The sequence below is a fragment of the Takifugu flavidus genome, chromosome 21 (genome assembly GCF_003711565.1).
Source record: "Takifugu flavidus isolate HTHZ2018 chromosome 21, ASM371156v2, whole genome shotgun sequence".
NCBI lineage: Eukaryota > Metazoa > Chordata > Actinopteri > Tetraodontiformes > Tetraodontidae > Takifugu > Takifugu flavidus.
Genome location: NC_079540.1, coordinates 4,681,180 through 4,698,394, shown reverse-complemented (window position 1 = coordinate 4,698,394; position 17,215 = coordinate 4,681,180). Strand labels below are relative to the sequence as shown.

The 17,215-nt window shown below is 44.7% G+C and overlaps 1 protein-coding gene across 3 annotated transcripts; it reads left to right on the top strand.

The window, feature by feature from the left end:
* The first annotated feature begins 4 nt into the window (after positions 1-4).
* On the top strand, positions 5-11,668 carry tent4a (terminal nucleotidyltransferase 4A). 3 transcript variants are annotated; one of them, XM_057020230.1, is made up of 13 exons: positions 5-1,207; positions 3,291-3,414; positions 4,663-4,709; positions 4,810-4,930; positions 5,609-5,716; positions 6,822-6,950; positions 7,061-7,274; positions 7,355-7,481; positions 7,560-7,663; positions 7,811-7,992; positions 8,112-8,270; positions 8,344-8,397; positions 8,785-11,668. In XM_057020230.1, the coding sequence occupies exons 1-13, from the start codon at positions 390-392 to the stop codon at positions 8,947-8,949; spliced, it is 2,352 nt and encodes a 783-aa protein (XP_056876210.1). In that variant the 5' UTR covers positions 5-389; the 3' UTR covers positions 8,950-11,668. The 3 variants fall into 3 exon arrangements, with proteins under 3 accessions (XP_056876210.1, XP_056876209.1, XP_056876211.1); XM_057020229.1 differs by having other exon boundaries at positions 8,344-8,517; XM_057020231.1 differs by lacking the exon at positions 5-1,207 and adding an exon at positions 1,427-2,634 and having other exon boundaries at positions 8,344-8,517.
* Positions 11,669-17,215: the final 5,547 nt, after the last annotated feature.

Genomic DNA, 17,215 nt, shown 5'->3' with positions numbered 1-17,215 from the left:
GTAGACTTCAAGTGTTTGAGCGAATAATGGCAAAATAGAAATGTCCGCGCCGTTTTGCAATTTATTGGTTAACCGGTGCGATAAAAGAGTGGGCGGATGAGGGGGCGCAGTCATTTTAAAGAAACCCCTTCTGGGGCGCATGCGCAAGGATTTGAAGCCAGTACGCCATATTGAATTCCCGTAGGAAACGGCTAGCATTTTTCTTCAGCTAGCGGAGTAAAGGGATCATTTTACCAATGGTTCTTTTTCGGTTTAAGTTTTAGAGTATTTGTCTTTGTGTCACTCCAGACAGTGCGGCGACCTTCAAAGGGTCCGAGTAGCGACTTAGCGTCACAACGGCCTCGCTAGCTTTAGATACTTGAAGGGGGTACTAGAGGAAGAGAAGTTGAATGGATCCGAGGGTAGCTTGGATTCAGCCCGAACAGAAAGGACCTGCAAACGTCTTATGGATGCACGTCTGGGAGACCTCTCAGGGAGTGCGGACGCTGTCCGCCCAGCAGCAGCTCCACAATCAGAACCACAACCACTGCGTGAACTACACCGCTCTGGATATTTTTAAAAATGTGGCGACCGCTATGGCATCGAGCAAGAGCAGCGGCGGTAATGCCGCTGCCAATCTGAGGAACGGCAGCAGCCATCACAGCATCATGAACGGAATTACGAGTATAAGCGGCACTGCGATTTCATCGCTGGGCATTTCTTTGCCTAACGGGAACGTAAACGACTCCTTCCCCGTGGCTAACACCGCTATTCCAGGTGAGGGGAAAGCTCTGCCCCCCAAGACGGGGTCCGTCTCCTCGTCCTCCTCGCAGGAATCCGAGACGGACAGCCCTTCATCCAGCTGCTCACTCGAGAGGACTATGGGGGGAAACGTAACGGGCAACATGAATAAAAACGCCGGGGGTCCCAATCTGGCTTTTAACGCGAGCGACCCCATGGACAATAATGTCAACCTCTACCACCAACATCACCGTCACCTACAGGAGCACCCGGTTTTTAATCTACAGCAGATATGCGTGAATCGACACCAGGTTCACCCATCCGCACCTGTAAATCACACACACGGGCACCACCCAGGAAGAAGGAAAAATGACAACAAAGCGAGCACTTATGGGATGAATTATTTGCTTTCAAACTGCACTAATGGTCATAACGCGAGCACTTGGACTCCCTGGAAGACGAGGAAGTACAACCCCGGAGTCCTCGGGTGAGTGTGTGTGTGTGTGTGTGTGTGTGAGCGCTGTTAACGGCTTTAGGGTGCTTACTCGCCTTTTATACTTATAAATTTTAAAGTTACGCAGTGTGAAAATTAGATGTAAGGTGCTTCGAGGTACTAATTCTGGGCAATAGGACGAACATTCCAGCCTGAGCAGGTTTGGGTGGCTCGGTTCATGGCTGAAAAGCTACCGTTACATCAAAGACTCGCGAGACCGGAAGTACCGTCTCTGCTTTTTGAAGTTTGAACTTAGCCGTGGAAATGAAATATCAAACTTCGAAAAACATTTCGAGATTTAAACCTTCGAATCTTCATTCAAACGTGTTTTTAAATGCTTGTCTACAGCGCGAAGTTGTTTTGAGGAAAGTCGCGTAGTTCAGAGAGTTTATTGAGAAAGTTCTTAACCGGATACGTAACTTTGTTGCGCATTCCCTTGAAGCTAACTTGGCTAACAGGTTTTCTGTTTTTATACGGTATAAATAAACAGGGATGCAAATATATTAAAATGCACTTAAAAATTCAGAAATGTAACCCCGCGTCCACAGAGAAACTTTTGTGCTGTTAAATATTAGGTGTATATTTTCATCATTTATTCCGCTTTTGGGTGCTGGCATGATTTAAATGTATTCCACCGTCTTCAGAGTGTCATTTTCTGAAGTCACAAATTGCTATTTCATGTTTACAAAAGCTAATTATCTTATTTTAGGTAGTGCAGTGATAAGGGTTATACAGCTATTATACATCAGGTCAAGTTGTAATGACAAATGCTATCTTTAAAACAAATGGACAAGCAACTTCCAGATGTGTTGCAGGCCCTTGTGATATTTGTAATGGAAGGTTTCACCCATCTGGGATTTTTCAGTGCAAGGACTCGTCATAAAAGTCCCACCACAAGCTTGAACAAAAGTTTCACAACTGCTCCCAAACTTAAGTAGATTGCCGGCTAAAAAAAAGTCAGAGGAATTCTAGATTCTGTCTTTGATAGCCTCATTCTCTTGGTGCTCACAGGCTTTTTCTACTGTCCCTCCTTGTCATCCATCTGCTGTCATTTGCACAATCTTTATATGTCTATGCATCGAGATAAATATCTTTCAGTGTCATTTTTCCATACAACTGGGACTAAAATGCACATGTGGTTTGATGTGCAGCATTTAAAAATGATACAGAAAAGCAGAAAGTAATCTTTGGTTCCATGTTTGTAAGTGTGTGAACGGCACTTGCCAGCAATATGGATTGCAGGTGTTGCAGAAAAGGTGTTGTTTACCTCCCTATATTTTCAAATCTCTTATTTAACTGCGGCGTCCCACCATAGCTGTGCTTCCTGTCTGTGGTGGGCTATTGGCAGGGCTACGCTGTGGCTTTCTAACAAAGTTTTCTGAGTAGGCACACGGAATGCTTGCTTTCCCTCCAGGGCTCTGGTAATTGATTGTGACAGTCTCCCTGTTCTGTATTTCACACCAACATTATGATGTGCATTCCGAGAAAATTAAATGGCCACAGGGTTAAACAGTGTTCCACTGTGTGAAGGCATTTGACTGGTCAGAAATCTTTACAAGTTTTGCACCACCGGTATGAAGCGAGCTATAGTATAAGCATTCTAATTCCACATGGATGCATCGGAGGGTGTGTGGTATCATCTTTAAATGTTGCACTCTGAGTGTGTTGTCATGCATTAATTTTAAAGGGAACCAAATGTCCCCCTTAAAAGCAGCACATGTTGTTGTTGTCTCTCCCAGTATTGCCCATAAAAAGGGTTCTTCATCTTCCTTTTGTGAATCAGAGTCTTAAGGATACAGCAGATTATTCTTTTTCTAAAACGTACATTGTGTTCAGTGGTTAATGGTTGTTATAAGTGTATAATTAAACTTTTAAAATGACACTTGAACAGACACTTAAGACACAATAGAGGTGGTGTCTTGATGCATTCTTTTGTCACTGGTTGAAAAAAATCATCTCCTTTGCAGAAAATAAAAATGGATTGCCATGTTAACCATGTGTAATGCTCATAAACTCTCTTCAGCTTATGTATGTGCAGCTCAAAACATTTCATGTGATAAGTATTATTTTTTTCCAGACTCCATGAAGAGGTGATAGACTTCTACAACTTCATGTCTCCCCGGCCAGAGGAAGCAGCTATGAGGAAGGAGGTGGTTAACCGGATAGAGACCATCATCAAGGAGCTGTGGCCTACTGCAGATGTAAGACAGACACTTCTTTTTCTCTTCTAACCCTCATTCAGTAACACGTAGGAGTTGGTGTTATTTGTGGGAACAAATAACAGAGAATGAGTTCATGACCAAAGGGTGAAAGTTCAGCTTTGTTGTGGTTGGTTTTTAAAAAAAAATTTTTTTTTTAAATGGAATACAGTATTTGTGTACAAATTAGATAGGATTTTGAAATTAGAGTGTTTTTGTCACCTGATTTTGAGCTGTAGGTCGTTGCTATCTGACCAAGTTTTCTTTTCTTGGAAAAAGCTGATTCATTTGTTGAATTTTATTTCAGGCTATTGTGATGTTTGAGTCTATTTATACCTTACTTAATTCTATAAATGCCTTCATTAATATTTGACACATACAGACCTGTTGTAACACATTCTTAACCCCAACCTTTTCCATCAAGATGTTGTTTGAAATTACCTGAGGACAAACCTCACATTCAAGAAGATTTTTTTCCTCCACTCACTGTCCTGTTTTCACAACAGCAACTGACTTTAAACCCTTTAAAACCTCCACCCTGCCAGCTATCTTTACCTTAAACTGTTGCACTTCCAAACAAATTGGAACAAATAAGCAGATTGATATATTAATTCATGCTACATTAATCTAGAAATGAACTTAAAGGCATTTTAATACTGTGTGAAAGGGACAACATAGGATATGATCGTGGGTCTGTATACAGCTCAAATGAGAAATTCAGCTGCTGTGCAGTGTTGAACATCTGGCCAGTCCCTGCAAATAATGAAATTCGTAGGAAACATTTCTCATTGGGGATCCTGCAGCTGGTTGGGTATTGCAGAGATATAGCATTGATGTAAGACCCCACTCTCTTGACTAAATCATGCAAAACATGCGGCGCAGCAGGCGTTTGCGGTTTGTCAGGCTGTGATTTAGATTGTCAGGTAAATGGATCAGGCCTGTGATTTGCACCAGCCCCCTTTCCCCCCCTTTTATCTGTCTATTAATCGTGGCCTGTCTTCGCGGTGTTGCTTTGTCAAATTTACGAGACGAATGAGAAAGGGCTCCATTTCCCCACAAATCTTCACTACTCAATTTTGAAACTGTCAGCATGCAGTTTTACTCTTCCCTCAGCTGACATTATGTTGAAATAAATGGCCCAGTATTGATTTGTAGTAATACTTCACCAATATTTGTCCACTGTTCTTGATGATAACAGTAAAATAGCAGATTTTGCTCTTGATTTTCATATTTCTGTGACTGTTCTTCCAGGTCCAGATATTTGGCAGCTTTAGCACAGGGCTGTATCTTCCAACCAGGTAAGACCTTTTTCTTTATTATAAAAGAACTGTTCATTCCTGCCTGATGGGTTTTGTTGGGGAGTATTTAAGCTTTGCTTTTTCATTTTTTGGCATTCAGTGATATTGATCTGGTAGTGTTTGGGAAGTGGGAGCGACCTCCTCTCCAGGAGCTGGAACAAGCTCTTCGTAAGCATAACGTGGCAGAACCTTTCTCCATTAAAGTGCTGGACAAAGCTACAGTGAGTGTTTGCAAACAGGACACGTTCCTCAGCGATTCTCATACTGGTTTAGCCTCAAGATATAGCGTAATTAGATGTTTTGATAGTCTTAATGATATTATATGAGCAGCATTGGAAGTTTGATATTCGCAAGAGAAACTGAATGTCATTGGTGTCGTAATTGGCAAATTAATTGGAATAAACCCAGCATAATCACAATTTGGCAGATCTTTAGAGTTTCTCCCTATGGCCTTCAGATGATGTGAGGTACAAAGCCTTGGCTCCTGTGCCATTTTCCCCTCCGTGAAATTACCGTAGAGGGAGGAAGACGCTCAATTACGGTCTTCCATCTGTTTGCAAGATAGAGAGAAGAGAGCCATGCTATCAGTTGTCTTTTTAGTTATAAATACTCAGCACGGTCTTGAGGCATGCTAAAATATCCCAGTAGCAGCAAAATATTAAATATAAATTCCAATTAAATACGAATCAGTCTATGCCTGCCCTGTTTGACGTTTAATGTAACGAGTTCTGTCATTAAGAGCTATAACATGCACTCCAACATGGACTGTAAATTGTGCTTCTGTGTTGATTTCTAAGATAATATTATATTTGATTACTCATTTTACATTCTATTTCATGAGTCCTTCCATGAAAATGCCTGCTTTTCCACTAGATTCAGTAATATTCCTCTCAATTCAGGTTCCAATCATCAAGCTGACTGACCAGGAGACAGAGGTGAAGGTGGACATCAGTTTCAATGTCGAGACTGGTGTGAAGGCAGCCAGCTTCATTAAAGATTACGTTAAGGTGGGATATACTTTTTCAAAGTGCAGAGGAGACATTGCTGTGTTAAGATCCAGTTAAGATCATGATTTCCACTCCCAGTTTATCGGTAGAATGGAAGACAAGAGCTGATTTGGTTTAAAATAATGCTCAGTGTGTCGGGCAGTGTTTACATTGTGACCACCCACCAAACAGTAAATGTGGGAAACCCTGAACAGCTATTGTTATGTTAGCTAACAGTGATGCCAGAGCAACAATGGCTTATCTGAGCTCCCATGCTGCAAGGATAACATTATGCATCCCTCATGTTATACATAATGTCCGCCAACAATAACATGGAGTCTCTTTAAGGTAATTAAATACTTATACAAACATCTATAAATCCTTTTGTCCATTATCTGGTGACCAGAAAAACAAAAGCCATGCGGTTGTTTCCTGAACTTGGACCTGAAATTCCATTGTTTTCATCAGATGCTTCTAGCATACTCCCTTTTTTATATTGAATTATCATATACATATTGGTTTATTATAATGTGTTGCTTGAAAACAACTTTGATTGTCCCTCAGGTTGCATGGCTGGTTCAGTCTAGCAGGTCTAAATGACTCGAAGCCAGTAAAACTCCGTTCATTTCCAGGCCCACGTTAGCATAGGTCCAGGCTACGGTGCTAACCTCCCCGTATGTTAGCCTGGGTGCTGCCGACGACCTCTGCAGCAGAGGCGAGATCCACCTGCAGGGTTCCTGCTGAAGGTGGATCGTGTTAGTCACAGGTGCTGACAGCTGACGCAGCAGAGGAATTCCAGACTTTTGTTTTTGTTGCTTTTCCCGGTGTTGCATTTTAGCTCCACGATGTTGGCGTGTTGCAGCCTGAACATTGACAGTTGCACTCAGCCGCAACCCAGCTGTCACGGGGTTACAATAGAACACCCATCAGGCCAACAGCAGCCGCTTAAACAGTGTGTTTACAGGCTGGGCAGTGGCCTACGGGATGTTATTGGATTTTTCTGAGATGGGAGGGGTGCCCAGCGTTCTCCACGGTCCCCATAACCCTCGGAGGTGCTTTTGTTTGCCGTGCACACAGAGAGGCGTCTCAGCTCAGTCCTTTCTCACTCCACGTCTCCCTCTTTCAGATGTACCCAGTGCTGCCTTACCTGATCTTTGTGCTGAAGCAGTTTCTGCTGCAGAGGGACTTGAACGAAGTCTTCACTGGAGGAATCAGCTCGTACAGTCTCATCCTCATGGTCATCAGTTTCCTGCAGGTACAGTAACAGGATATGAAAGGTTCCTGTTGTAGTAGAACCGGAGCTCTGGTCTTACTGTCAATATTAAAGCAGCGATAGAATTTAGAATTTCCGCACTCACTTCGCAGCTTCACCCTCGCATCGATGCCAGGAACCCCAATGAAAATTTGGGCGTGTTGCTGATTGAATTCTTTGAGTTGTATGGTCGCCATTTCAACTACTTGAAAACTGGGATTCGTATCAAGAATGGCGGTTCGTACATGGCCAAAGAGGAGATCATGAAGGAAATGAATAACGGATACAGACCATCCATGCTCTGCATAGAAGACCCCCTTCTTCCAGGTTGGCAATGATAACAAATTGACTTCATATCCCTCTGCATTATGTTAAAAAAAAACCTCTTTTGTTCCCTCTCCATCTAGGTAATGATGTGGGACGGGGGTCCTATGGTGCCATGCACGTGAAGCAGGTCTTTGACTATGCCTACACCGTCCTGAGTCATGCCGTGTCCCCGCTGGCACGGTCTTATCCCAACAAAGACTCAGAAAGGTCAGTCTTAAATCCACAGTACAGGCATATGCAAGGCCGGCACAGAGCTGCTCTAAACTCCCTCCGTCTCCTCCCCAGCACCTTGGGCAGGATAATTAGGTTGACCCAGGAAGTGATTGACTACAGGGAGTGGATCATTAAGAAGTGGGGGGGCAGGGACGTGACTCGACCTGACAACAGAGGTAGACCTTCCTGTGCATGTGTTGGCCTCAGTTATAACCATGTCCTGATCAATGTTCCGTACAGTAAATAGAGTTAATTAAACTAGCGCTGTTATGCAGCAGATCAGGCGTGCAGGTGTAACTTTCAGGACCTTGTCCGCTTTGTAGTTTCACCTCCGAAGCCGCTGGTGTCGGAGCAGGTCCCCTGTGTGGTCGGTACCGGCGTCGGGTCAGAGGAGCAGCAGAGGGACTCGGTGTCGCCGCACAGCGCAGACTCCCCCATGTCCATTTCCAGCCCCCAGCAGCACTCTTCATCCTCCTCGGTGTCCTCGCTGTCTGGGTCAGACAACGTAAGGACGCCCACCACTCGCTCCACATGGCTTATGTTGATTACAGCGTCATGATTTCTGATCTGATTGATGGTTTCATGCAGATTTCAATGACTCTCCTCCCTCCTCATTATCTCCAGGACTCGGATTCAGCCCCCCCACGTCCTGTTCCGCCACCAGCCATGCATCCCTACCCCTCATTCCCACCTCTGGGACTCGCTTTACCACCCGGCCTCAGCATGGGAACAGGAAAACCCAGCATGGGGGGACACCCCCTGCTCATACACCCAGGCTCTCAGGTATGTAGAGATCATGTGACTGGTTTTTGGTGAACATGTAGACGGGAATAAAAGCTCATTTCTGTCCCCCCAGGCTCGCGTCTCACTGCCCGGTGGTCTAGCAATGCACTCCATACCTGGCAGACAGGTGTGTATAGACACCGGGCCCCCCCCCTTCTTCCATATGCCTCCCCCAGCCCATGCTCATGCCCCCGCCCCATCCAGCCCCCAGCCTCCGCCCAGTCCCCACTCCAGCCACACACACAAGGTAGGCGCAGGACGCCACGAACGGGGCAGACTCTTTCACGCACTCGCACTTCATGTTTGTTTCTCCTGAGCTGTCTCCATTCTTTTGAACGCAATGTGTTGCCATGGTAACCAACTCCAGGGATAAATAACCAGAAACTCCCCCCTCCTGTTTTTAAGGGAGTTGAGTTCAGATGCTAGAACAGTGTTGAGTTTGTGATGTGTGGCGCTCATTTACTCTTCTGTCCCGGCTCCGATTAAGTTCCTGTTCCTTTATATCCACTTACAGAACGGAGTCAAGTTCAACCCGAAGGGCTTCCATAACCCACCGCTAGCCAACAACCCCGCCGTGGCTAACCGCGGTCACACGCACGCTCACACCCACACACAGTATCACCGCAACACGTGGCGACGCAGAAAGAGGGACAGTCTGCCCGTCAGCATAAGCAGATAAACCACTCGATCCAGGGAGGGGAACCCTCTCCACCCCCGGGCGAAGGACCCTGGTTCTGTGGTCACCGTGGCAGGCAGACGGACGGACGGACGGACAGACGGGCCAGAGACCAGCAGATTTCAACTCTGGCTGCCGCCACCGCCCAGTGGATGAACAGCCCTCTTCTCTGCTTCCTCCTCCTGCTGCCTTTTACTTTTCCATTCCTGCATGACCTTTGTTCACGGTTTTCTCTCCTTTTTTTCAGTATTATGTCACGTTCAGTATTTTTTTTTAATTTTTTCAGGTCAGGTCTTGTTTGCAGGTTGTACACTTAAGAACAAACTTTCATGTTGTGCAATATTTTTTTTTTTCCAAGGGTGGGGCTAAAGTAATAGTTATTTAATTTTGTGTGTTTGTGTGTTAAAAGGCATTTTTATACTGTTATTTTTCTAGAATTTTAAATTTTGTTTACAAAATGTGTGTGAGTGTGTGTGGAGCCCAGTTTACAGCCTCTCCGTCTCTCCCCTCTCCAGCTGAGGATTTTATTTTTGTTAAACGGGAACAGGAAGGGATACGGACCTTCTGTCTTGATAGTGTGTTTTTTTTCCTTAGCTGCCTGATGGAAATTGGGCGAGGTGACTGTCGAGTTCCTCGTGGAAGTTTTGTTCCTCGGCCTAGTTAGTCTCTGGCATCCTGGAGGGAAGAGGAGGGAGCAATATTGCACCCTGGGACATCCTGAAACTCGCAGGGAGAGAATGTACCTCTTGTTTTGGCCTAAAATGGAGGGAGTGTTGAGCAGAGAGCTTTAGCAGGGACACCTCACCACTGCGCATTTGTGTTCTTAACGTCAGGAGAGCGGCAGCCGTGCTCTCTTTGTCTTTCACCATCTTTCTGCCCACGGGAGGCGGAGTCTTATCAGTAATGCCTTCACGTTGTGTGGAATTCTGGCTTTTTTAAACATATAGGCTCATCTCCCTTCATTTTCTGGGCTGTGCTGGGCTTTTTATTGTGTCGTATGAGGCCATTATCTCCTATGACTTCAATTTGAAGATCCGGGTTATAGTAAGAGGGCGGAACGCCACTGATTGAGGGTCAGAAAAGGCCTCTTTGGTGAAGGGACAGGATGACGGGGACCCTAACTTCCCTCCAGGGCTGGGGTCAGCTCTGCCTGCAGCTGTAAACTAGTTCACACCAACACTAAGATGCTCAGCGATAACGTTTTGTTTGTTTTTTTCCTCCTATGCGGTCCTTGATGAGGACAAAGTGGGGGTGGGTGGGGGAGTCTTCCTGAACCAAGGACCCTCGTGAAAGGGAATTATATTTTGATTCCATTCAGGAATCTTGTGTATATTTGATTGCCAGGTACTTCCGCTAATTGTTTGCAATGCCTTTCTTTGTGTTTACTTGGAGCGTGTGTACTTTGTTTATGCGAGCACACCGGACACACACACGCACGCAGACACAGACGGGACTGTCAAAGGTCGTGACTCGCGCAGAACACTGCACACGCCAGTGTTATTACTATGCAAGTGGATTATTCTATTTATCGTCATCTCCTATCTTTGCATTCAGATTATTTTTCTTCCGCGGCTCTGCTCGTCAGACAGGAGTAATGCTGCGCCCCCCCTCCCACCATCCCAACTCCCTCCCTATACGAAGGTCCTAGGATGTTCTCAAAGTCTAGTTTTCTACGTGTATCTGTCAGATGTAAGAAAAGGGGGGATGTAAATGTCATTGGCTGGGTCTGTGTAGTGTGTGGCATAGTAAAACGTCTGTGAGAAAGCTTCGGGACCCACCTCCGCAGGTTTTTAAATGGGACATCCAAGCGCACCCAGAGAGCGACTTGCACCCTGCAGCGCGCTTTGCGATGGGACAACGCGTCCACCAACAATTCTTTAAATTATACCGAAAGTCTGTTCAGTACTGTTATGCTATTTATGGTTTTTTTTTCTTCTGTACTCCATGGCAACTCTGATCTTTCAGTCAAAACTTCAGCCAACATCAGATCAGTCTCAGACCAAGACCAATCCTGCTCTCCGTGCGGGATTATGAGCTAATCATTTACTACACGAGTCAAGATTTGATGAAAAATGACCCCCTCCCCCCAAAATAAATTAGAATTATGGCCACAACAACCACTCTATACGTTGGATGCTTAACGTGATAAATTGAATGCGTTTTTAGGGTTTTAGAACCGCCATCATTAACAGGCCGTACATGAAATTGGTTGTGGAAGTTTGTGGACTAGGTTAGAGTTGCCCTCGACGGTATCCTCGGATGTCTGTACGGATTCAAAGCTCCGCGCACCTCAGCGGCCTCAGAATAGCTCGCTCTCATTTTCACCTTTACTCTGACGGTGTCGGGAAAGGCAGAACGCAGCCGTTGATTGTGCGTTGACACATTACCTTCACCCGACGCTGATTTGGGCGAGAAAGGTGAAATACGCAGAGCGCCCGAGGCCTCTGGGGTTGTAATGTACAGATGTACACATAGATGCAATGTAATATTGCCCCATTGCAACACAATGAGGGATTTTAAGCTGGCAGCTGCCGTTTAGAGAAAGATGGCAGCCCCCTCTATGTCCTGGCTGATTTATGTAAGCAGTGACCCTCTAAATGGACAAAATGGACACCTAGCTACTGGTGGCCAGAGGGAACCACTGTATTTTTTTTTCTTTGACATTTTTATGTAAATATATTTTTTTCTATTTTATTTTTTAATAAATATTTTAAAACCGCCAGACTGTTTTCTTTGTTTTAGAATAAAGTTCTTAAAAAGCAGACTCAAAGGTCAAATCCATGAGATTTGGTGCCCTCTAGCGGTCAGATGATATATAGCAATCAGATCCATACCTGCCGTCATACTTTGGTCAAAACTTTAGGTGGCTGCTGGTGAACAAGATGTCTTTACTACAGGATTCTCAGGCGTCTCCCAAATAGTGGACTGTTTTCATTTTTGCCTTTTAAAATTATAGTTTAGCAATTTTATTTATGTGCGATTACCAAAAAAGTAGACCCGATAAATTGTGTTAGAGTTCTAAGTCGTCATACCCGCATACTGCGGAGCAAAACCGTCAGACAAACAATTATTATAACTTAAGCTGAGTGTTTCCTGAAGCCGGACCACCAATGACGCCATACCCGAATTATAGGTGTGACCTGTCCTGTGCAGGCAACTGTATTGTTCTGGACACGTGAAGGCCTCTGTCTCGGTGATGTGGAAAAATGTTACAGCCAAAACCCGACAACAGTGCAAAATTTATTCCGACCAAGTGAAATTTAAGCAGTCGCGCTTTATCGGAATGTGTTATTCTCCTCTTCGCCACTGGGCGGCGCAGCGCCGCTTCTGCACACCGGTGGCGCTGTTCTCTGCCCTGCTGGGCTCAGCTGCACCTCCAGCGTCATTAAACCCGGCCTCCAAATATAAACGCGTGAACTCCACGCTGTCAGACATTGTTCACAGGTCTGTCACATTCTGTCCCAGCAGGACGACTCTGAGAAGAAATTAGGAGCTGCTAGTTGACAGGTGAGATGTGGATACAAGTTTAGTGTTTATAACATGCATAAACCTGCTTGTTATAGTATGAAATAACCGTAATATGCGATTATTTTTTTCACTCACTGACGATTGAGATATTTAAATAAATATTGATGCGGTCCCCCCTCTACAGCTGCTGTGTTGTGGGTCCAACAATTGTACAGTAGCCCAGAATGGACAAACATAACTTTAGCATTACTACCGTATATATTATTTCTGTATTGGATGCACACACATTTGCAGTATCATTTATAATCCCAGTGTTCATTTCGTGATATATTTCTGGACTGGAAACTCCTTTGAGGTCACCAGAAACTGAAGAAATGGGTCCCCTAGCTGCCGCCGTAGCTTCTCCGCAACACACCACCAATATTGCACATGGGGTCTTTGTTGACAATTGCAATCAGTGGTTTTAATTAGCGATAATTCAAACTCAATGATCATCTGATTAGATCGTTCCCCCACCCTCACCCAGCACCTTTCCGGGCAATTTCAGCTTTGATTAGCTTAGCATAAAGTCAATTTCTGACTCGGAGCAGAGTAAATAAATGGGTTTGAAGGAAAAACGTGTGGCGATTAATGAATGACTTAAAGGTTTGGATCTCTCTCTATCTCTCCCTCTCTCTCGACCACATCCTATCCTGATTGGTACCAAACTGGGTCATACCTGGAGGCTTTAATCTCAGTTGGGCCGAGAGGAACCAGTTAGGTGATGAAGCCCACTTTTCTCCCATCAGGGGTGGGAAATCTAGTGAATTCGCACTCAAGCAAAGGTGTTGCAGATGCTGGTTCCTGGCCAGCCACCACGGAGACGGCGTCGGAGTCTGATTGCTCTTCGGATAAAATGAGAAGTGGCAGATTCCAGCCGGCGTGGCTTGTTCAGGTCCTTCATTTGATTTGGACAACTCGACGTGATAAATAGCATTCATCTCCTCCGCCGCGTTTGTCGGGGCCAGATTTTCCCATCAGCCCCTGCGTCTGGCGCTCAGCTCTTCTGAACGCAGACATCGGAAAGTGTTTACGATTTGTGAGGGACCGCAACCGACTGCAGCGCTAAAAAAGGAAAGAAAGCATCCCGTGGTAGTCATTCTTTGGTTTGGTTTTCCGCCGACCATCATGTAACGAACTTGTTGTTTTAGATCTCTGCATGCATCAATCTTCTCATTTTTTATGCTGAATGGAGAAGCCGACGAGGGCATGTGACATCTCCAAAACACAAAGGATTATTCATTGAAGCCGTAGTTCAAAACACAACCGTGAAGCACAAAGTGTATAAAAGTCCGTTTAGCTTCAAAGTGGAAAACCCCGCAGAGTTAGCACATGAATGGTGAGGAAAGCCCTCGACCACTTCAAAGATTTGAGGGATCTCAGCTGCAGAGTAGGAGTGAGCCCCACCTTATTCAGCCATTCTTTTCTTTTCTTTTTCAAGATAGTTGTGATTAAGTGACAGACTATTTTGAGGCATCAAATCAAAGGGATGACCCCAACTGCCAGCTGACCTCTGCTGACCTGTGTCCTGTGAGGAATAGAGGGCGTTTCCACCATTTTTTATGTCTATAAACTGAAACAACCTCTAGCATGGATGACCTCTGTGCTGTTATCATCTACAAACATTTATATAGTTTTCCCTGGTTATGATGATGAAACAACATATGGCGGCGTAGCTTTAACATATTTGTACTGAATAAAAGGTTTAAACTATACCAGAGCTCTGTGAGGACCCCTGGCGGTGAAAGGTAGCCGCGCAGAACGCCAGAACATGAATACTTTTAGTTTCTTTTTCATGAAAATAAAAACAAGAAAACCTACCTAAACCTCACGACTATGCGCCAGAACATTTATTTGGGTTAATAAACAAGTGGATAGATGTGGAATGTCCATCCATTTCCCACAACCGTTTAGTCGTGCTGGTCTCATAGTTCCAGCGCTCCCGTCCGCCCGTGAAGGCAGCACGTCTCCACCGTCCTCTTTCCATCTGCTCGCCGGTGTTGCCTCATCTTTGGTCCTGACACTCTGCCTCTGTCTGTACGTGGGAGGGTGTTGATGCAGAATTAGTGCGTTCAGTCCACTCTTCCTCAGTGTGCTCTCATTCTGTCACTGCACTCTCTCTCTCTCCGTGTGTGTGTGTGTGTGTGTGTGGGTGTGTGTGTGTTGTGTGTGTGTGTGTGTGTGTGTGTGTGTGTGTGTGTGTGTGTGTGTTTGACAGACAGAGAGGATAGCAGGTGGTCAGACAATATGCCTGTATCCCCCCCTCTCATGATAAGAGGAAGAGCTGATTTCTCCCTTTGTGGCTGAGAGGATGAAGACCATCATTGTCTTCATCTCCTCTTCCACTCCCGTGCTCTTCCTAACCTCCATCGATCGGTTCCATTCTATTTTTCTTCTGGGGCCGGGGATGTTTTTGCTCTTTGTGTAATTGATTGCACCACACTCAGAGCCCCGTCCCGTCTGTACAGTAAAACAAGAAGCAAAGTCTAAAGGCGTAATTAGGTCTCAGCAGCAATTACAGATCACATGATATTTCGCAATATGCCGGACAGACAGACAGACAGACAGACGCGGCTGCTGATCACATGTCGTTCAGATGTTGCCTGCAGAAGGCGACACTTGAGGTGATGGTTTAACAGCCTCCCACCAACAGAGTTGCCAGAATGAGCAGCCCGGCGACACATTTTCCCATCATGCAGCGACCTCCTGTCCCGGCAGCCCCAAAATCTCTGTCTTTTTTTATTTTTTCCAAGTCAGAAAAATGCATAAATATTTGGGCTTTAGCTGTTCCAGAGGGATTGATTGTTTACAGCGGGTCCTTGTTCGACATCCAGGAGTTTACTGACCCCTTGAGTTTAATCTCCTTCTGATTAACTGTCGCAGCAGCTGAATCAGCTGTTCGGACATCTCCACTGGTATTTTTAGACTGCAGCCAAAGGGGACATTAAAACGGGTGAATTCCTTGGAAATAGCTCCTTAAACAAACTGAAATAAAGGTGTATTTTGGGGTTTTTTTCTTTCTGTTTCTGGCAAATTCTGTCGACATTTTATTTAAACCTTCATTAAACTTGGTAACATTTAATCCTTTAGCTCGCACCCCAGATAAAGTTGGTGGCCATTTGTCAACAAACATGCTTCCTGCCCACTACAAAAAAAAAAGAAAAGAATTACAGCGGAAGTTAAAAGATTATATTTGAAAGTAAAAGGTCGTTACTGCCATTTATAGCTTGTTGTATATTGTTAATGAGCAAAATAGAAGGATGTCAACAGAACAAAACCCGCTACAGTCACACAAGATTGTACTATTCTTAATTTAGAATGCTGATTCAATAATACACATTTTATTAGACAGTTTATCTGAAACCAAACCCTGATATTTAGATACAGAAAGCTAAACAAGTAATACCAACTACCAATAGTTGTAGAAAGGCACGTTAGCATGCTTGCTAAAGTAGCTCCCTTTGCTTTTATAACATTTTATAACATTTCTAAATCAAATCTCTTCTTTTTCAGCATCAGAAACCTTTTAATTTCCTCCCATCTGCATAGAAAAGTGGAGGTAACGCCTGTAAATACAATAAAAAGTCCTGTGAGCGGCATCCAGCTGATCTGGAGTCAGATCCGCCATTGTGGTGTTTTGATTAGCTGTTCAGGACCAGTTTAATGAGAACGCCATCACATCAACCCGTCTTCAATTTCTCTGACAATATCTGGATTTGAATTCCATCCAGATGCGAATGAGCCCGCGGCTGCAGGAAAGGGATGGTGGGTTTCCATGGAGATTTCATCTGAGATGTTTGGGTGTCTGATAAACTGTCACCGGGGCCAGACACAGCCATCTACTGGCAATCGTGGAACAGAACATTTGCTTTTCAATTGTCCCTTAAATAAACCAAAGCCAAATCAGCACTGATTGTTTTCCCCCTCAGTAACACCAGTCATATGTTTTCCAAATGAATCTTTAATGCGACTCGATCAGGATCAATAAGCAATCAGCCCTGACAGCATTTTAATCAAGACAAGTAAGCGTTTATTGCTGCTCTGCAGAGGTTTTGGATCCTTTCCTCTCACACTCTCATCTTTTCTGTGTGCCTGACACAGGAAGTGGATCCGTGCTGGAGGTCGTGATAATGTAGGCGCCATTATGATCATTACAATAATTACAGGTGGTGGTAATTGGCCCCCGGCACTCTCTCTGCCCTGCCTCTGAGATTTGACGTTAAATCTCACCTCATCCCACTGAAACCTCCGGGATATTTGATTGTGTCAGCGCGACCGGGCTTCCGGGGTTCTTTTAAAATTGCAAGTAAATACGGGTCGGAGCAGGTGCCCTGTGACAAGATGCAGTATGAAATTCAGGCATGATTTTGGAAAATGGTCTCGATGAAAGAACTCAACAATTTTGCATAACTGGGGTTCATCTTAAAATGTACCTTACGTCACTGTTGAAGGGAAGAAAGAGGAGGAAAAAAGAAAATAAAGCCTCTATAATCTACTAGTCAAAAATTGTGGGTGTATTGTACTAATGTCCTTTGTGTGCTGAAGTATAATTTTTTTTCTTTTAATGCTAAGTCCACTTTTCCTTGAAATAGCAGTGCAAAAGTGTCAGTCTGTGCACATTACGAATGCAAAGTTCTTAAATGTTCACTATAAAACCATTGTGTCACATGCCCATTTCAAGCAGTAGGGGGCAGCGTGTTGGTGCCAGGATTAACTTTTTTGTCTCTGGGCTCTCTGGGAGATCCCCCTCAGGTACCCTCCT